General features: G+C 41.5%; 1 protein-coding gene across 13 annotated transcripts in view; it reads left to right on the forward strand.

Annotated features, from left to right (window-relative positions):
* The window catches only part of DLGAP1 (DLG associated protein 1), a 575,006-nt gene that overhangs the window by 395,476 nt on the left and 157,106 nt on the right, over positions 1 to 22,424 (forward strand). For 12 of the 13 annotated variants that reach the window (XM_053244145.1, XM_053244135.1, XM_053244134.1 and 9 more), the window contains one exon: positions 11,789 to 12,815. In XM_053244145.1, the coding sequence (XP_053100120.1) occupies positions 11,859 to 12,815 (957 nt within the window). In that variant the 5' untranslated portion in view covers positions 11,789 to 11,858. Of the gene's footprint in view, positions 1 to 11,788; positions 12,816 to 13,493; positions 13,748 to 22,424 lie in introns of those variants that run through there. The other variant, XM_053244146.1, reaches the window with a different exon arrangement.

Below are 22,424 nucleotides of genomic sequence, written 5' to 3' on the forward strand. Positions count from 1 at the left end.
TAAAAGGGACTATGTTGCCTTTTTGGGGATCACCTGTTCCCCTACTTCTGCCCACCATTTTACCATTGGGCAGTAAAAGTAAAGATAGGGAAGGGGTTCCCAAAGAAGGGAACACCCATGAAAACTGAGATTTTACTGCTGCTCTGTGGTTTCCTGGGCATGCAAAAGGATGAATACTCTGAATAATAATAATAATAACAACAGCAGCAGCAACAACAACAACATTGATAATAAAATTCAGCCATCCCAGGTCCTTGGGAAGGACTCGATGTCTAGATAAAACAAACCAGTCAATAACACCTGTCTGACTGTGTAAATAAATAAATAAATAAATAAATAATAAAATTAATAATGCGAGAGCAGAGCAAACCTCAAAGTGAGACATTTAAGACTCTTCAGCCTTTTTTTCTTGTATTTAACTGTGTTCACATTTCATTGGTATGATCAATAACTTTGCCCCACTTCATCCCCTTTTAGATGCCGAAACTGTATTCTTAAAAGCTGAGTTTTTAAATTATTGAAAAGTTAGAAATTTAAGGATTAAAGAAAATTTCATTTGGGGAGGCACTGCATCAGTCTCCCTCCTTGCTACACCCCTAGCATTCTTTAGGTTGATGTAGTCTTTTGTTCATAAATGTAGATGTGAAGTTGTGAATGAGGAACTTAGAACCAAATCAGTCACTGGATGGGTGTATAAATTTGTCTTCCATTCACTGCTTATGAGGATTGGGATTTACTGCAAGAGATGGATGTCACTTTTTCAGCCACTGGCTATTGTCATTATAATCACAAATATCCATGTGCAATGCTCATCATATTCTATCATGAACACATATTGAGTGATTGATTGATTGATTGATTGATTGATCAGTTTTTATACCTTCTTTCATAAGACATTCCAAAATGGTTTACACAAGTTAAAATACAGCAAAACTCCATTAAATCACATTTAAAACCTTAAAATCAGTTAAACAATAACAACCATATTTAACCAATATTTTTCTGGCAAAGTGGCTCATAAAACCACAGTGTTGTTATGCATCAGACAACAACAAACCCAGATTCATTTCTGAGTTTTTAATCCTTAACTGGGATTTGCAAGGTTATGGTCCTCTAATAAATATCTGTATGAGAATTGTGTTTTCATACAACTATTTTTCATATTCACACTTTAAATGGACACTTAACTATTTTTAGTGTGAAGAACTATTTGCTCAATCAAACAATGCCGATTCATGAGTGTTTATTATCCAGCCACATTAAGTTGCATTTCTACAAAATACTTGCAGTAGCTGAGATTTATAACTGCTTGCAGTGTAAATGTGTAGAAGAAATATATTAAGCAGTTTGTTTATTTTTTTTTCCAGAAACAGTGCTTCTCAGTTAGCCATCTGTGGCTTAACTTATTTTATGAATCATAACCCATTCAATTAAGCAACAATGAATTAAACAGGCAGCTTTGTACTCTATACAAAGTCTGGATAGTAACTCCCAAGATATAGTTTGTCCGGTGTCCTTCATGAGCTGGATAATAGTAATAAAAGTTTTTAAAAGAAAAAGTCATACCAAATTATTTGTTCAATGAATATGGCTTTCCATTCATAAATGCATTGCAAGGAAACATCTTGTTCATTATTCTAATTTATTCATAGTTTCATCATTTCCATAAGTGAATCTTGATCTATTTCATTGAAAGAATTCTGAGCTTTGAATACTCTTCATCTTGATATGACATATGAGTCATATGTTATGCAGCATTCTTTGTTACTTAACAAAGTAAATCTAGCTTCCAGAACCAAGTTTCCATACCTAATCTCTTTCGTAATTTGCACTTGTAGTTTACATCCATTTATGCAATACATTTTTAAACCAGAATTTTCCTGAAAAGCAAGCGTGAAAAGGCGGTACAAACAGTATGGAAACACACTGTTTGTTATAGGAAACTGTTCTGTTCATACACATCCAATTTTTTCTTCAATCAAGCAACTGAAATTATCATGCTCAAATCTCTTTAAACATAGGCATTTGGGATTATTTCAATTGCTCTACCTTTGGCAGACACTTAGAAGAGAAAAATGATAATGTCAAAATTCTTGAAATGGCAGTGTTGTAGATTTTGATTGCAATCTTATGCACAAAGGCCAGGATTAAAATGCTGAGAATGGAGGGTGTTCATACATCAGAGCTTTCAGTTCCCCCTTCTCTATCCCCGCACCCTCTCAAATCTCGCCAGGTCAGCCTCCCCTCAGAGTAGCACCATATAACACATAGGGAGGCTACCAATGGAAGTAAATATTTTCTTGTGCATGTGTGGAAATACTTCTCACTCATACCTAACAAGAGACTATATCTTGGACACTATGTGTTGGGGCCCAGTGAAGTTAGATCTCCCAGATTGTCAGGTTTTAGGGTCTGTAGGGGTACTGTCTTGAGAAGCTAGAGGTGAGTAGCACAGTCCAACAGAGATATGGATCAAGTTCCAGAGGTATCAGCCAAATGCCAAGGAGCCAGCTAGGCGACATAATCCAGTGCAGGCAATCAAGTGGTCAGGTTCAAAAGGCATCAGTATGGAGGAGAGGGGCATAATATAATGAAGAGTCCATAGAGCAGCTATTCTGGCTAACAGGTAGCTGATGCTGAGGAACAAAGTTTGAGGCATATAAATCCAGCAGAGTTCCTATTGCTCCTCAGATCGCATGGTCCAACCATACTGGCAAGCTGTAGTACACTTGGCCAAGCAACAAGTTGGTGGTTGCTTCTTTGCATGAGACAGATTATCTGGATCCATCTCAATCTGGTTTCAAGCCTGGTTTTGAAACTACCATAATCATCTGGATAGGCCCTATGCTGTGAGAAGGATAGGAGAAATGTAGCCCTTTTATTCCTTTGAACACCACGTCCTTCTGGATAGATTCTCTGGGTTGGGGACTGAGGGCATGGCATTTCACTGGATATGTTCCTACCCAGAGGGCCAGTTTGAGGTTTTGCACTCAGGGCTTTCAGCTTGCATCTCCTCCAGAATGAACAATGTACTTTCGTACATCAGCGAGATTTGCGCTAAAGTCTGTGTGAGTTATTGGGGAGCAATTGACATGTGATTCTGGTTTTCACTGAATTGGGGCTGCACATTTTAGCTTAGCTTGGGTTATGTCCGGGGTATAAGAATTTTCTATTTGTGGTGGCTTTATTAAAAATAGCTGAGGTTTTGGATATGCCGCCATGTTTTTCCTGCAGTGAGTAGAGAGGCCATTACTGATAACTCTGCTTTCTTCAAAATTCACACTTTCATGTTTGCTTGTTTTTTTTAAACATTTGCTAGCTGGACTTTCCGGAACTTCAACTGTCAACCAACACAAGTACTACTGCTGGCATCCTAGAACATTATCTGACTTCACTACCACCATCACCCTTTCTGCACCACCTTCCAGCTGTGGGATACAAAGCACTTTGTATTGCTAAAAAGCAATCCCCTATTGCTGACTCGCTGTCCTTCCAGACACACAGACAAAAGGAGGCAGGAATCAACAGTTAAGGGCAGAAGTGAAGTGGACAGAGTGGAGATTTTTTGTTTTTTGTTTTTTTTTAAAGAAAAAATGGGGAAATAATACCAGTGAAAGAGGGCGCTCTTTTTCTTCTCCCGCCCAGTTAAATTGGAAAGGAAAAGGTGTTGGAGGGGGGAAGAGAAGATGAAGTAAAATAAAGGGAGCCTTGATAACAAAGAGATTCTGAGTCATCTTGAGCCTCACTGCTGTGAAGGCAAAAATATTCCGAGGGTGTTTTCAACCCTTGCTCCATCTTCCCTTTGTTAGGAGAGAGGCAGAAGAGGGGGAAGAAGCTAAGGGCAGAAGAAGAGGACAGAGTGGTGTTTTCTGCTCTTAACAAAGGGCAAAAATCGACAAAAGAGGTGCAGGATCAGTGTTTAAAGTTGAGAATGCGGGGAGAAAAAGCATCATGTGCTGTTGCTCCGAGTAGTTTGTTGCTGAATCCTGGCTTTCATACATTTTTTTAATCACAGAAGCACACCGCACATGTGCCGTTTGAAAAAAGGGAGGCATGGCATCCCAGTTCATCTAGGAAGCCATTGGCCAGAGAAAAACCCAGAGCAAACCATATGACAGTGCACAGAAAAAATATCTGTAGGGAACGCACAGAGGAACCACATCTATGGGGATGTCCCCAATAATCCCCTGAATTTAAATGATGCGATTCTAATACGAAGCTCACTCGCCCCTCAGATATCCCGCACCATAAAGCCATGTTGTGCTGGGGAACTATTGCTCAGCTCATGGCTTTTATTCTTTGATGTCCTGAGGTTTCCAGCAAACTCTTCAGCATTTGCAGGAAGGCAAACTTGATGTGCTATGTGGTTTTTGGCCTTGTTTGGAGTTTTATTTGTAGGGGGTTTTTTTTGTTGTTATATGATTTATTACAGAAGAAACCTGCAGGAATGCAAAGAGTTTAAGAACTAGTTGTGTTTCTTCTTTCCTCTGCAGACTGCTGCTTCCCCCTCCCTTTTTAAAAGATTCCCAAGAAACACATTCCTCCCATTTTGGAAGCATTGCAGGAATGTCAGCCACTAATAATAACGACAACAATAACAAAACAACAACGTCTGCAATGGGCAGCTTACAGCCAGTGCACTAGGTAGAGGGCTTGCAAGAGAGAAAGCAAGTCCTCCATCTAATGACCTGGCTGCGATTCAAGCCAGAAGAGTGCGGCAGGATGCTGGCTGGGCCAGCCACACACCCCTCAGCCCCATGTGTGCACTGCCTACTGTCAGCTCTGTACTGGGACACCCCACATCTGCTATTGTCCTGGGGGGGGGGTGAGATTTTTATGTTCTCTGTTGTTTCTCTGGGTTTTCTTTATTTTTCTCTGCAGTTGCTACATGGATAATTTTGTTTGATTGATCATTTGATTTATAGATTTTTTTATTATTATTGCTAGCTGCTCTAATGTGAGATAGACATGATTTTATACTCTAGTGTCTTTTTACAAATACCAAAAAAATGGTACCAGATGGTGATAGTTCCCTATACTTGACTGGCATAAGGAAGACAATACTATACAATGTCTATATGTTTTTGCTCCACAGGGCAAATAAAATCTCAGTTTGGAAAAAACCATGGCAGGGAAAGGGTTTAAAAAACAAACAAACCTTCAGTGTCATAGCCCTATCTGAACTGCCTCCCACTCCTCACCACCACCTTCATTTAAACATTTGACACCATGTGCTAAGATACATTTCATTGTGTAAATAGTGTCCAATACTTTGTGTTTCTTGGAGCCAGCCACCAGATGGTAATGCTTGGCACACTGTGTTAAATTCTGACTGACTGACTCTTATCAGGCACTGTGTGTTGGTATTGACATCTTGAGGAGTGCTGTGTCATTGGATGTGTATAGCATGCTGGGTTTTATGACATCCATCTGAAATTATTTGCTAAAAGGGTTCTTATTGAATGCCCAAGGAAAAGGTCCAGTTTAGAACCCAATAATCTTCTATATGTCATCAGCAGTGTTACCTCTAAGGCATGCGTGTGTGTGCGCGCGCTCACACATTTTTTGATGTCTGCTCAGTTAATTTTAGATCCCGCTCTGGCTGAATCAGGAAGGTCCCAATCTGAATGCACATGTGCACACACTGTTTTGAAACTGCCACCCAGAACAAAACTTATTCCACACACAGATGAAAAAAATTAGAGATTGCATTGGTCACCAGTTCCCGTCTCCTTGTGGCTTCTCTACTGAATTTCTGCTGGACAACGTACAGAGGGCAATCATCCCAAATTACACAGTGCAATGAAAAGCAATAGACAACATCTTTACTAAATTAGTGATGACCAAATGTCATTGAAATTAATGGGACATAAGTTAGTCATGACTGACTTGGCTCATTGGCTGACATCCAGACTAAGTACTACTCAAGAGTTATTCTGAAAGACTACTAAATTTCAGTAGGAATTCATCTAGTAAAATCTAGTCAGAATATTAGCCACTGATTTTAATGGTGCTTCATCATGACTAATTAGTCTGGATTCTGGCCAGTGAGTAAAATGTTACTTGCTTGTAGGTGATAAACGAGTGGTTTGTGGAAAGGTAGATTAAGTGGCAGAGAGGAATTTTTATAGGATATTCAAGTTAAAAATTTACCTTGTTTTATTCTTCTCATTCATTGAGCTGTGTGGGCTGTGGAGCATCTTTAGCTCATGTTTTGTAAGTGAATAGATTATATATTTAGCAATTCATCTGTTCTTTGCATAATTACAGAAAATCCACAGTAACTTCAAAGCAGTTTGGATGGCCTTGGAGCCCATTCTTTCCCTTCCAAAATGTGATCCTCACTCCCTGGTGTTTACTCAGAAAGCCGCACAGCACTATGAGTTGAAGATCTTACTGCAGATCCTAAGGTTCATGATAAGGATGCAAAAAGCAGGGATGCTGAAATGGCTTGTAGTTGTACTGTATATTAGGTGCCCTGGGCAGTAGTGTACTAGTAGGGCAGGGTATAAATGTTTCAAATCAATAAAAATAAATATAATTGCATTGCAATCAAATTATTATGTTTCTCCAAAGAAATGCTTAGTGAAAATAGTGACTGACACACTGTAGCCATCTGGGATGGGGCTGAGCTTTGTTAGACAAGGGTCAGCCAAGAGAGGGGAGTGATAATCACTGCTTTCCCCAGTCCCTGTAAGTGTTGTTTGCCTTCCAAAAATATGTCCCCAAGGGCTTTGGACATGCATTCTTAAGGCCTGTTCACACATATGGTAACTGGATGAATGCTTGACACTGGGATTGTGTCTCACTTACCCTTGCGTCTTGACCATAACATGTAAAACGTGCACAGCAGGCATACGCCTGATGAATGGGTAGTCCTTACCCTCATAATTGCACACACGACACAGTTTCTAAACCTTCCCCAATTTTTCTTATCAAAACCCTCCTACAAATGTCCCATTCTAAAACACAAGTGCATTGTGGCTATAAATGAAACTTCTTCCTGACTGGAAGATGTTACTTTGCAATCTGCCTTTAAATTCTTTTTTTAAAAACGATATAGGTAAGATTTGGTCATCAAATTATTCCTTTGGAACTGGTTTTGACAGTATAATCTGCAAAGTCAGATTTTAAAAAATTCAGTAATAGTCACTACTACCTCCTTTAGGAAAATAGCTATTCCACAGCTTTATACAGTATGTTTGCAAAGGAACTGGTAAAGCTGTAAAGTGTTTTTCAGAACTGCCAGAAACAGTAAGTAACCTGTAGTTGACAGGACCTGACCCCTTGCTATGGTATCTCTTTTGAAAGGCTTTGGGGATCCTTTTATTTGAGTAAACCATTGAGTTCATCTTGATTGAATATTTTAGCTGCTGTTCATGTTACATGGAAAGATATTTTAGGCAATACACCTTTTGTACACTGGTAAACTCAGAAACAGGAGACTGAAAGGGAGTGCCATCAAACGGAATGCCATCAGAACAAATACACATACAGTTTTTAAGAAATGTATGATTCAAGATTTGAGAAAACTTCTACAATATTAAACAAGTGGCTTCAAACCCTAATTCCCATTGATATATTTTAGCTCCTGAGTAATATCTTAAAATGAGACTTCCTTTCCTAAATTAATAACATTCTAATCCTAAATTTATTTGTTGGAATTTGAATTTCTTTTATTTTAATGAAACTCACTTGCAAATAAGTATGCTTAGAATAACTTTTTTACAGTCATGTGCAATTTAAATTTGGTAGCAAATTACTGACTTTTTACAAAGTATTTTTGTACACAGTGTTGCCTATATCATTTTCATATACAGCTGTCGCTCGCCAACCATGAGGGTTAAGTTCCTGTAAAACACAGCAGTTGGTGAGACATAGAAGTCAATGGGAATGAGGGGTTTAGGGGAACCATGGTTGCAAAAGCACCTCAAGAAACAAGGGAAAACATGTTGAAAAGCACTAAAAATAAACTCTCACTCTGAGCCGGCTCAAGCAAGGCAGCGGAGAACCAACTTGTTTCACCCACTTGCTCATCCGCCACCTCGCACACTCACTCACCACCCCATGGATCAGAACGTTTGCTCTTAGTTACATTTCACACCCCTCCTTCCTGCTGACTTCCTCAGCAGCCAGAGTGAAAGGCCCTAGAAGTAGGAATGGAGACAGACCAGCAGCGGCTCCCTTACCTGCTACAAAGTCAGCAGCTATCAGAAAAAAAGCAAAGTTCAGCAGTAAGAGAAACTCCATGTGCATGGAGAGGAGTGGCAAGAAGTAAAGTGGAAGGGGTTTCCTCTGCTTCTCTCCAGCTCTCTTTCTCTCCTCCATATCGCTCTCCTCTCTTTCCGACTTCTCGCCACTCAAATCATGTGATAACTCGTGCAAAGTCAAGTCATGTTACATGAGACCGACCACAAAATCCCATTCATGCATACACAAAACGGTGGTTGGCAAGGGATGACTGTATAGAATTTTGAAGTAGGGTTGCCAGCCCTTCAGAATTGGCCTGGAGTCTTCAGGAATCTGCATCAACCTCCAGGCGACTACTGAAAGCTATCCTGGAGATTCTAATAGCTTGATTTTGTGAAAAATATTGGGGGAAATATCTCCAGAATAATTTCAGTTAGAATTCGCAACCCTGTTTCACAGTTTTGATTTTTATTGGGTCATCTGTGTTCCATTTTCTACAGATAGTGTCCTTTGTATGTATGCTTGCAGTCCACCAACCTGCTACACTGCACTGTGCTATCATCCTTTAGGGGAGCTGAAACACACCTGGGACCAAAATATAGCAGAGGCCTCTGCTATATAGAGAAGCCTCTACAGTCTCTAACTTTGCTGTGGTTTTTTAAATGTCAGGAGCCATTACAACTAGGGATGTGCGTGAACCAGTACAGAGGCCCTTTTACCGACCTCTGAACCCATTCAAAAGTCTGACGGTTTAGCTGGTTCAATGGCAGGGGGGTTATCTTTAAGGAGGAGGGAGGGTGCCTTTACCCCCCACTATATTCCCCCCACTGGCACTGTGCTTAAAAATGGTCCTGCAGCGTGGCAGCATACCTTTGTTGCCCTAGTGCATGTCAGAACGGAAGTGCCCGGTGAGCATGTTGCGCACGCCCTGCTCATGTGTGCGCATGCACACATATCACATGTACACACACACACACACACACACACACACACACACGTGCACTGGGCACTTCCAGTCCAATGTGCACCGGGATGGCAAGGAGGTACACTGCTGCCCTGCGGGACCATTTTTAAGCACAGCGCTGGTGGGGGAAATGCAAGGGGGTAAGAGCACCTTCCCTGCTCCTTAAAGGTAACCCCACCACCACCACCATCGAACCAACCTTCACCGGTTCTGTGCACATCCCTAGTTACAACTGCTTCAGTCATTCACAAAGTTGCAACCAACCAATGGTTGTTACATGTCTTGTGGGCCAGGTGGTTTGCTTGTTTTTTGAATTGATTTTCTGACTAAAGTCACCACAAGGTGACTTACATACAAAATATATCATTAACATCTAAATCCATAAAACAATCCCTCCAAATACTTAAAATACTAAAACAGCAGGTAAAAGCCTATCATTACCTAACTGATAGAGCACGCTTTTAAAAGTCAAAACAGACTAAAAAGGGTTTCTACTTCCACCCACCAGTTGAATCAGAGAAGAGGGAACCAGCTGAATCTCATTAGGGAACGAATTCTAAAGTCATGGAATTACCACTGAAAGGGTCTCTCCTGTCTCTCCTGTCTGCCAGCCAGGGGTGGAGCCACCATTGGGTACATTAATTCAAAGAACAGGGGCCACCCCCCTCCCCCGGGGCTGTGCCTCATGGCCCCAGACACACACCCCACGTCTGATGTCAGCTGTGGGGGGGCATTATTTTACTCCCGTTGTGTGGCCCTGTTTGGGACCGAAATCTGCCTGCACTGCATTGGCAGCATGGCTGGAGTGACTCTCCCTGCCTTTTAAAGGCAGAGAGAGCCACTCCTGGCCTTGCTGCCAATGCAGCGGGGCCAGTCTCCCTCCCAAATGGGGCCACGCAGCCACTGCATCTGATGTCAGACATGGGGTGTGTGGACAGCCGGCCCCCTGTGTCTGACATCAGATGCAAGGGGCCGGGGCCAAATGGGCCACTGCCAGCCTCCCTCCACCACTGCTGCTAGTCTACCTCAGGGGCTGCCTGCTCCCATATTAATTCAGGACTCTAATGGCCAAGCCAGAATTTTAAACAGAGTCCAGAAACAAATTAGCAGCCAATGTGGTTGATGCAGAATAGATATTACATTAATAATCTGGCTCACACACACCAGGACCTGGTGGCTGAATTCTGCACCAGCTGTAGTTTCCAGCCTGTCTTCAGGCAGCTCCATATAGAGAGCCTTGCATTGCTATAGTAGTCTGGTTGTCACTACAGCATGTGTTGCCAAAACCAGGTACCTCATGTAGGGCCTCAGTTGGAGCACCAGCTGAAGTGGAGAGAAATCACTTCTGGCCTCAGCTAACACCCAGGCATCCAGGAAAAGGCCCACATCCAGAAGATTTCCCCAGTGGTGTACGAGAATTTTCAAGTGGCGTGAAACTTCATCTTCAGCAGGCTTATCACTAACAACCAAGTCAGAGGTGCCCCTGACTAACAGAATCCCTAGCAGAATCATAACAGACAAGGGCCCAGAGCACACAGACAAGGGCCCAGAGCATACAGTAGGTCTTTCAAGTATTCTGTCCATATGTTTGGACATGACAAACTGAAAAGTACCCATCAAAACTGGACCAGCTAGTGCTATAGCTACATTCACAGGTATTGGGTGTCTGTGCTAGTGCTAGCAGGAGCAATAGGAAAGTGGAGGGAATGGAAGCATTAGCATTGCAAAGCCATTTGAGTGGCAGCCCTCAATTATTATCAGTCTTTAACATACAACTAGTGATTACAGAGAAATAACTTTGTGATATAGGTCAGGGATTCTCAACTTTGGGTCACCAGATGTTATTGGACTTAAATTCCCATAATCTGCAACCAAAGGCCACTGGGGCTGGGGATTATGGGAGTTGAAGTCCAATAACATCTGTGGACCCAACACTGGGAATCCCTGATATAGGTGGCAAGTGTAACTCACATTCCAAGAGACAATTGGAGAGGATTCTGTCCTGTAATCATTGCTTGCTATGAGTCTCTGTCTTCTTGATTAAAAGGAGACGGTTTGTTTAGGAGCTAAACTTTCTCTCACTCAATAGGTTAATGTAACAACTGTGGTTCCTTTCTATTTGCAATCTGCTCCAATTGTCAAAGCCCATATACTGGCCCATATTTTGTGCAGTGATACAAGGATAGGAGATGGCCCTTTTAACCCTCACTTTGCTAGAGAGTAGCTGTGGCAAAAGCTTGTGACATATTTCTGAGAGTGAAAAGGGCTTTTGCAGGAAGGGAAGAGAAGCAAAAATTGCTTACCCATCCCCCTCCATGTGTGCTCGGATGCAGAACGAGGCTTAGCCATAGCTACTCTCTAGCCTCTTTGCAAGGGTGGAGCCCATCCTCTGCCCTCATGTTCCTATGCCACTATCTCCAGATGTATTACTTATAAATAGCCACATTCCAAAATGTACAAATTTTAGCCTGTTGTATCAGTATAATGTAGATTGTGGCATGGGTAAAATATTTCTGCACCATTGCTACTTTCATTAATTATAAGCCATGAAGAAGAACAGTAATAATAATAATAAAACAAATGTGCATAGTGATTACTACGGCATTTCACATATTTTGTTCTCAATTTTTCTAGGTCTTTCTCAGTGATATTTCAATAACATAACTACATATATTCAGATGACTTTGGGATATTTTTCACATCAATGATGAAAGGATTATCTGGCAGTCGCAGTCATCATCATGGGGTTGCCTGTGAACCAGCATGTGACTCTCTGGTACATCACTCAGACAGGAAGCCATATTTGTTAAATCCTGTGGAACATCATCCTTCCGACCACTCTTACTACACTCAGAGGAACTCTTTTCAGGGAGAATGCATGGTTCCCTACAATGATCAGATTGCTAGCAGCACTTTCCCTCGGAGACATTACAATTCCCATAATGAGCTTAAAGATGAGTGTGCTTTGGTACCACATGGAACAGCAAGTAAAAGTAATCGCATCCCTGCCAATCTTTTGGACCAGTTTGAAAGGCAGCTTCCTCTTAATCGAGATGGCTACCATACTTTACAGTACAAAAGGACTGCTGTAGAACATCGCAGCGATAGTCCAGGGAGGATTCGACATCTGGTTCATTCTGTTCAAAAGCTTTTTACAAAGTCACATTCCCTTGAAGGCCCATCAAAGGGCAGCATGAATGGAGGCAAAGGAAGCCCCGAGGAGACACAAACTATGAGGTATGGCAAGCGTAGCAAAAGCAAAGATAGGAGGTCAGATGGAAAATCCCGGTCAAATGCATCAGGATGGTGGAGTTCAGATGACAACTTGGATAATGATGTTTGCATTTACCATGGGCCAAGTGGGGTGATGACTATGGGAAGATGCCCTGACCGCTCCACTTCTCAGTACTTTATGGAGGCCTATAATGCTCTTAATGAACATCCTGTAAAGCCGTCCAGAAGCAATAATGATGTCAAATGTTCCACCTGTGCAAACCTGCCAGTAAATTTGGATGCTCAGTTAATGAAAAAGAGCTCTTGGTCCTCTACATTGACAGTGAGCAGAGCCCGTGAGGTTTACCAAAAAGCTTCCATGAACATGGACCAGACAGTGGTGAAATCAGAGACCTGTCAACAAGAACGGTCTTGCCAGTATCTTCAGGTACTGTATATGTTGTTCATTGCATGACTTACACTGCCTCTGGCTCCACACATGCCTTTCACTCTGAGATGAGACTGAAAATGAAAGGATGAAGGTGGGAGTTAATCCAGATACAAATTATGAATAAATCTGCATTTTGGTTGCTAAGAGCCAGTGTTTCCAATGAATGCATACAATGAGGAACTAGTTCACTTTCTAACATGTGAAAAGAACAAGAGCTCTCTGAATAATTGGGGGGGATTAAAAAGGCACTCAAGACACTCAGAATGGCACAGCAGGGTCACAAGGGAGCTGGAGGTAGTAAAGCCTTCATTTAGCATTACAATATCAATGAACCTGATATTACCAGTGCAGACATTCATTAGCTTCTGTAATCTTAGGATTTGCCCTCCCTTGATTATTTTGTGATGAAAACTTGAGACCCTTTGAACACTTGGTAATGTTGTACTGTTTTGTACACTGTGAACCAACCTACTATCCATTTTGTCACATACAAAAAACCCTCATGAAATAATTACATAAAGTGACCAGATTGGCGTATCTAGCTATTATTCCTTTAAAAAAAAAAATAGCACTGACTGAAAAATGCAAAGTTGAAAGACTGAAATTATTGAATGTTCTGATTATACTCCTTAAGAGTACATCACTGACTCCCTCACAAGCTGTTTGCAGTTAATAAAGCGTCATTATTTTTCACCAGTATTGTATCTTTAAATGTCAAGAATCAGATGTCTGCTCTTGGAGCTATCATACTGCCGGTGAATGTTTGTGGCAAGAACGTGGATCAGAAAATTAACACAGTTTCAGTCTTGCAAGATCTGTGGATTGCTTTTTATGCATTTTATTTTGAAGCAGATATGGCACATCTGACTGTGCATGGACAGTGGAATAATGTCAAACAAAGAAGAGAAAAGACCATGAGGAAGAAAGAGGTTTGATCAGAGAAATCATTCTCATATATATATATATATATATATATATATATATATATATATATATATATTGTTGCATTATTGCTGTGCAATTCTGTGTATCTGATATTGATTTCTGTTTCTATGACTTGTATATTTCAGACTAGTTTTCTCTTGTGTTTGGCTTTATGGGGCATTCTGTAATTTCATTTTGACACTTGAGTTAATACTCAGGTAAATGAGAAGGTTTTACCGTCCTCTTAAGATGTGCTGCTTAGTTATAGTACAGATAACCTATAAATGAAAGTGGGATATTGAGTTTGCAAGATATACTGCTCTTAATAGTAAAATATGCATTTTCCAGCAGTATACATACAAAATGACAAAGAAGACAAAACCTGTGTGCCCTATGTGCATTTTCACCTGCATGTAGCTGTCTGTACATCCAGATCCCAACATATAATAGAGGGTGGGTTTAGTGTGGGTTTAGGTGGATACACTTGAAAGCAACCCAGTTTTGATACTGTATCAATGGAGGTAGGGTTATTCTGTGTGTCAGACCAAAAGGAATGTATAAGCTGCCTCTTTCACCTCGTTAATATCTAAGCATTTGCCAGCTAAATAGCTCATGACCCAATATGTGACCAGATAATAGGAAAACAAGTGGTGGGGGGAGGGGGAGACTACATGAACTTCAGACTTGCAGGAACCCCTTCCACAGGGACTTTTAGATAATACTTAATTCTGCTGAAGTAGAATTAGAGGGCATTGTTTCTATCTGTTTGGAAGGATGTCAGCAGTCTTCTAAAGCACTATTCAAAATGACTGAATGTTCTCTTACATGTTTACCATACTATGCAGTTTAGATGCATAGTACTTGCCAAATTGGAAAGAAATCAGTGTAGTTCTGTCAAAATTTCAAGATTGTAAAAAAAACCACCCCCAACATCTTTATGGGTTTATGATTAGCACTGTAGGTATTATTTAATCCTGAATATCAAACAAATAAGTAGACAAAAGGAAGAGGTTGTATAGGAGAACAGTTTTCTAACCATTCTTTAAAAAGCAACTCTACCAGTGCAAAGTGTACATGTTTAAAAATGCATGCCTATCTCTTTCTCTGTAAGGTGCCATGTACAAAAATAATGATATATATATTACAACGCTTACACAAAATGCTTTAAACAGAAGGAATAATTTTTGAAACTCAGGAGTATGCGGTAACTTTCAAATTGAGGAGGAATTCCCAACACAGTTAAAAAAAAAAAAGATTGCTGCACTACATGCAATGGGTTTTGCAGATGAAGCAGTTTAAAAGTTTAAGAGGGTGTGACTTGGTCAGGGCAGAAACCAAAGAGCTATTTCCAGCATTCCATTGGTGGGTATATCTTTGTATTAGTTACATCTTAGTATCATACTTAGTATTATACTAAGATGTATATCTTAGTATTAGTTACAGGAACCACTGGATTTTTCTCAGGAGTTAGTCTGCTTCTTATTTTGCTTGGAAGCAAGACTACAAACAGTTATCTGGGGAGGCTTTGTTTAGGGTGCTGAGCATCAACTGTCTGTGACTGCTGGGATCATCTGCCCTGAGTCATCATCTGAACTTTTTTACCTGTGACAAAGAGAGTGTTTCATACAAATAAATTTTTGGACTCTAAAAAATGAGGAGGGCAACTGATTTTATGAATTTGTCCACTTCTGCTACACAAATATCCATATCTGCACCTAGTAAACTCTGCTGGTAATGATATAATAGATGGGACCCTTCATCTAGGTGAAGGGAATTAATACAAGGCTTGATACGGAACATCTGAAGTTTGCAAACTTCACATTTGATAGCAAATTAACATTCATAGGAAAACAATCCTTTAAAAACAGCCAGCCAGCACAACATCAACATTTGGCTTCAGAAACAATGAACTGGGCATAGCTGAAGTCACCATAGGAATCAGAGAGCACTGAGCTGCCAGATGACAGCTGGGCCTTCTGAATCACATATCTGGAGCAAAGGGAAATTGCTTGAAACAGACTTAGAGAAGACTGACATCAAGGGAATATCTCCGTCCAGTTGAGCTATGGAAGGGAAACATCTCTGAAGAGCCCAGCAGCTGCCTAGAACTGAGTTGGGATGGATTTAATTACCATTCTAACAGTCTTTCAGAGTGAGTTCTTTTACTGATCCCAGAATATCAGTAAACCTACACATGTGGCAGCTCATACCCTTAATTTGATGTATTTATTTATTTGGAATATTTATATACTAAATTCCTTGTCAATTTGGTCACAAGCTTAGTATTATAAATATTTACATATTTATAATTCTATATCTGAGATTTATATATTCATACATGTTATACAATTATTTCTATATTGCATACAATTAATATATTTATAACATATTTATATTTATATTTTTGTGTTATTTTGGAGAAATTTATATTTTTGAAGCATTGTGCTATATATACTTTTAAAACTTGAAATTTAAATGAGTTTGGTATTAAATGTAATATTTAAATGTTTGCAATCTTTATATTATACACATTTATATAGGGGATACAACAAGGTAAACTATTTATTCTAGATATAGAATAATATAGAATTTATAAAATAATATAGAATTTATAAAAGATGTGAAATACTAGGTATTCAGAACCTAAACATTTAAGTAATAAAAGTTTGAGGGTTGGAGGAACTGAGTTGATGGATGACTGTAAGGCATGAGGTTATTTGATAGATGTCTGTTGTTGGTATTGTATTGCATTGTATTACTCTGTTTTGATTGTCTGTGCCATAAAGGTGGTATATGGTTAGATGTATTGTTTTTATTTGTATACATATTACAATTTACATTTTGTTAAAAATAATAATTTTTAAAATACTAGTATTAGAATTCCTTCTGCTGTCCATATAGATGGCGATCTGTGGCTGAGGTTTTTTCAGTAATTCCCTTATCATGGACGGATCACTTCTTAGTGAAGTTTAGACTTTCAGGAACTTCAACCTTCTGCTGGAGTGGGGGACCAGTTAGGTGGTGTGCTACAGAAACAGGTGGATCCTGATGGTTCTCAGGAGAGGCTTTTTTGCCATGGCTGGTGCTTCTGTCACAACCATGATAGATCAGAGATATCCTGGGTAGTGGACACAAACACTTCTAGGCACCCATTCCTGCTGACTAGCCTGATTGACCCCTAGTATTGGTCTACTCTTTGGCCCACAGGGAATTTTAGGAAATAAAGCAGTAGGGCAATTAGAATGGTGAGTCCAACCAAACACAGGCTTCAGCTCACTTTAAAGCCTTCTCTGTAGCAGTGATAGTGGCAAAGAAGGAATATTTTTCTACCACCATTGCATCTGTGCAGTACTATCTTGCAAAGCTCTTCTGAATGCTATATAGCCTACTTTCTGTGGGCCCCCAAAGTGAACCCCCAGCATGAACCCCCAGCGTGAACCCTAGCAGACCACTGTGATTTATTTTCTTAGCATTTTGTAGTTAAAATTACTTGGATCAACTCCAACTTGGATGCCCCTTTGGATATAGTAGAATTACTGAGTGTGCACAGAGAACCATCTTTTTGCTATTGCTTGGATAGGCCTCAGTTGTTCCAGCCTGCAGATGGAGGATGAGAGCACTTGAGGAAATGTTTGGAGAGAGGCAGCCTGCTACCTCTTTGTTTAACTCACACCCTTCTTGGTTTATAATATCTTGTTATCAGAAAGTGACTGCCTTAGAAGTTATCAGTCCTTTGCTGAGAGAAAGTATGGTCCAAGCTACCTTAAAGCTGATGGTCATAGGAATATAGGAAGCTGCCATATACTGAGTCAGACCATTGGTGTATCTAGCTCAGTATTGCCTTCACAGACTGGCAGCAGCTTCTCCAAGGTTGCAGGCAGGAATCTCTCTCAGCCCTATCTTAGAGAAGCCAGGGAGAGAACTTGGAACCTTCTGCTCTTCCCAGAGCAACTCCATCCCCTGAGGGGAATATCTTGCAGTGCTCACACATCAAGTCTCCCATTCATATGCAAGCAGGGCAGACCCTGCTTAGCTAAGGGGACAGGTCATGCTTGCTACCACAAGACCAGCTCTCCTCTCTACGCATTTCCTGAAGAAACTGTCCCTAGACAAATTCTGGGTGCCAGCTTGCCATTGTGCCTAGTTTTTTCAGCCCGGTGGGCAAGAGCAGCAGGGAGCCTCCATTTTCCTCTAGGATTTACCTCTCCTATCCCCTTTCTTTTGCCATTCACACTGCTGCTGTTGTGCTGCTGCTGCAACCGACTGACTTCCCCATTACCTCTTCTTGAAAGAGGAGAAGCTTATGGGGAAGTTGTTTAGTTGTAGCAGCAGCATGGAACACGGGAAAATAAAGGGGAAAGGAAAGGAGAAGATGGAAAGGAAAGGCATCTTGGGGGCTCAGCGGCAGGCTGCACTAAGTGGCTATGCTGGAAGGAGAGGGAGAGAGAGAGATCTTTGCAAAGCACAAAGGATTTTGTTCTTTGGAGCTTGGAGTTCAAGTGTTTTGGGCAGATGCCTCCAGGAAACCTGTGTGAAGGGCATGGAGGCAGTGACCGTTACTTGCTATTGCCTAGCCTATCAGATTGGTATTTGTCTGAAAAAATTAGCCTGGCTCCTTGATTTGGGGGCTGGCTTCTAGGCTCAAATAAAATTTATCAAGGCCTGCGCTAAACCCCAATTATGGTAATCATCCAAACTCAAATATTTTCTTTTGGAGCAAGGTGCTCAAGATTTTCTGGATGATTCATATAATCTGAATCCATTTCAATCTGGCATCTGCCCCAAATGTGGCACTGAAACTGCTATGGTTGCCCTACTGGAAGACCTATGTTGGCAAAAAGCCAGGGTAGCGTGATCCTAATAATTTTCTTTGAGCTCTCAGTGGCTCTCACTACCCTCAACCATGGCCCCTTGTAGATCACACGTCTGGTTTGGGAGTTGGAGGCACCCTGGCTATACTTCTTTATATTAGCCAGGCTTCAAAACGTGGTGCAGGAAGATTTTTGTTCTGCAGTTTCATTTGTGCTACAGAATACCGCAGGCCTCTGTCCCCCATTTTGTCTTGCTGTTTTAATGTCTTCTTGAATCCACTGAGTAAAGGTGTCCAGAGATTTGAGGGAGGTGTATGTGAAAAACCAGCTGTGTTTTCCCCGCATCTGATACCAATGCAGCAATAGGAGAGCTAAGTTGAGCTTGTTGTCAATAATCAGCTGGATGAGGATAATAACCTGACGTTTAATTTAATTATGAAGGTTCAACTGGTGAATGGTTCAGTTTACCAGAGAAATGGGATTGTACTTCCCCTTCGGCATTGGCCACAGGCTTGCCATAATCTGATCAAGGGTAGGAGGACTGCTAGACTCCAGGTGAGAAGGCTGCCCCTTTAAGGTTTCCACTGTGCTGGCAGGAAGGCAGAGCTAAGAAGTATTTAAGGGCTCAGTCGATCTCTGACTGGCGACCTCTGACTGGCGTCAGAACAATTTGTCCCTTTGAACTATCCATGGTGCTGCAACCCAGCCACTCTTGCCTCGTGGGTTCTCCTCTGAAGAAAAGAACATGGGTAGCAAAGTTTCCATCGAGATATCTGTAGAAAAGGTGATGGGCATCAGAGAGGACTTGAGTCACAGTCAGGTGCTTGCCTGTCTGACTCTGCTGAAAATGGAATCCCTGAGGAGGAACATGGAGCAAGTTTAGCTTGCACTGGTCTGAGTGCATGATTATGCTCTGAATGCATGATTGTTTTTCATTTTTATGGGGAAACATAAACTGCTGAACTCAGGAAGAACTCAGGCTGCTTTTCTCACAAATATGCTGTACTGAAATATGTCCTCAGGTTGTGGCAAGCACAGCAGATATTTATTAATTTTTTAAAAGCATATTCATCTTGCCTTTCCATCACAAAAGCAACCCCTTCCCTACTACTAGTAGTACTTATATACTGCTTTTCAGCAAAAAAAAATGTTCTCAAAGCTGTTTACATAGAAAAAGAACAAAAAGGAGAAGCTAGTTTCCTGTCCCCAAAGGGCTCAAAGAAACACAAGGTGGGGACACCAGCAGCAGCCACTGGAGGGCTGCTGTGCTGGACTTAAACAGGGGCAGATATTCTCTCCCTCCTCAATATAAGCTGCTCTTTCTGTTTGACTGCAAGCTTGCCTCGAAGGTAGTCAAATTATTATACAGAACAAAGTTTCATACAATTGAAACTTAATAAAAAGAACAATAAGTCAATATAAAAGAGGAATAACAGAAAATGACACAGCAGCAGAAAAAAAAGAAACAGTGCAGTAGACAAGAAAGGGGGCATAGTATGCTGTAAATATAAGCTGAGCCTCCACTTGTCTTGCTGGGAAATCTGCCCCAGTTTCCAGTGTAGAGTGAGGAGACATTTTTTTCCTTCTTAGTTGCTTCCTGGATTAAAGTTTATTTATTTTGAAGCAGTTTTTTTCCATCCATCCATCCATCCAACCATTCATTTGCCGCCCCATAGGAACATAGGATGCTGCCTTCTACTGAGTCAGACCATTGGTCTCTCTAGCCCAGTTTTGTCTTCACAGACTGGCAGTGGCTTCTCTAAAATTGCAGGCAGGAATCTCTCTCAGCCCTATTTTTGGAGAAGCCAAGGAGGGAACTTGAAACCTTCTGCTCTTCCCAGAGCAGCTCCATCCCCTGAGGGAAATATCTTACAGTGCTCATACATCAAGTCTCCCTTTCATATGCAACCAGGGCAGACCCTGCTTAGCTAAGGGGACAAGTCATGCTTGCTACCACAAGACCAGCTCTCCTCCCATCCAAACAGCTCTGGGCGGTGCACAACAATAAAAATAAAACCCACAAACCAATCCTTTTAAAAACAAACATTACAGAATAATTTTAAAACAGCCTATAGCCAGTAACACTTAAAACATTTAAAACGGTTTAAAAACCCTGGAAGGCCAGGCCAAACAGATAGGTTTTAAGGGCTCTCCTGACAGCCAACATTGAACTCAAACTACGGATTTCTGCTGGGAGTGCCTTCCACAGCCCAGGAGCAGCTACAGAGAGGGCCTGCCTCGGAGTCACCACCATCCTTCTGCCAATAAAAGCCTATTCATTTTGTGCCACAGACCTACCTCTATGGTAATTAGCTGCTATCTGAATAGGTTCTCACTTTAGGTACTATATGTAGACGTTACAGAAGCTGTGTGAGTGAAATCAGTTGCTCAGCTCATCCATACCTGACATTTTACTTCAGTCAGGAAAGAGCCCCATGTCTGTCCTACCTCCTTGATCAGGCATGGTGTTCCCTCAAAGTACTACCCAGTAAGGCTCTTCTGAGTTAGGCTGCTTGTATGCAGCACTGGGATTGAGGTGGATCCCGGCTCTGCCACAACACCTAATCCACCTTTTGGACCCAGCCTTTTGCTGAGGTTAGGGGCATGAACGCCCCTAACCCTGGTTTTGAGGTTGTGTGACAGCCCAAGTAGACACAAAGATGGGCACCTAGAGCGCCTGTTCCACAGGGATATCCCCCAATGCACCATGCTTGTTGTGCAGTGCATTGTGGGATACATGGAGGCCAGGATGCATCGTCCCAGCCTCCGGAGAGCCGTGCAGTGTGCATCAGTGTGGATCGTGTGGGAGCACGGTCCACACTTCCCACTACCATTCCGGGATCATCTGGAGCGAAAGATAAATTTTGCTCAGCCTTCACCAACCCTTCTACTCACCCCGCCTCAGGTCGTGTGCATAGTCTCATTGAATAATAATGGCTTTTTATCAGATTCTCGATCTGGCACCCAGCTATGATTAGCTTCTGGTTAACTTCTGGCATAGTCTGGTCTCTTATTTTTGTTTGTTTATTTATCAAACTTCTGTACCGCCCAAACTTTCATCTCTGGAAGGTTAACGTAAAACAATTAAAACACATATATTATGGAAGGCTGACTCTCTATGGTTAGATGTTTCCTCTCACCTCTGCTGTTCTTGGTGGGGAATTTATAACTAATATTGTGTCTTTGTTCAAGCCAATACCCAGAGTTTCCAGGTTGACTAAAATAGATACATAGCTGTGATCTGTTGGGTTTGCTCACACAGTGTTCTCCAAATCCAGAAGCCAGGAAGTGGAGGTTCCTGGAAAGCACGTACTCCTGGTGGGCATGTCAGGCAAACCTGCCAACCATCAGTTCCCAACTTGTTCGCCTGAGATTCTACCAACTTTCTCTGTCCACTTGTAACCAAGATTTTAAGTCAGGTGGAGAAAATTGGTAGAATCTCAGGTGGATGGGTTGGAAACTGCCAGTTGGTGGTTTTGCATGACATGCCCACAAGGAGTGTGTGCCTGCTGGGAACATCCGGTTTCCAGCTTCCAGGCTAGGCAGTGATCATGTGAACCCACCCTTTATAAAAGAGTACCAGCTTTCCTCAAATTTATCAGATTATATTTCTGCTTTCCTTGATGTAATTAAGAACATAAGAACAGCCCTGCTGGATCAGGCCCATGACCCATTTAGTCCAGCATCCTGTTTCACACAGTGGCCCACCAGAGGCCGCTGGAAGCCTACAGGCAGGAGTTGAGGGCATGCCCTCTCTCCTGCTGTTACTCTCCTGCAACTGGTACTCAGAGGCATCCTGCCTCCGAGGCTGGAGGTGGCCTATAGCCCTCTGATTACAATTACAATTAATTAGGCTTGTAATTTTTCTCAT

This window comes from Hemicordylus capensis, chromosome 4, assembly GCF_027244095.1.
Source record: "Hemicordylus capensis ecotype Gifberg chromosome 4, rHemCap1.1.pri, whole genome shotgun sequence".
NCBI classification, from domain to species: Eukaryota; Metazoa; Chordata; class Lepidosauria; order Squamata; family Cordylidae; genus Hemicordylus; species Hemicordylus capensis.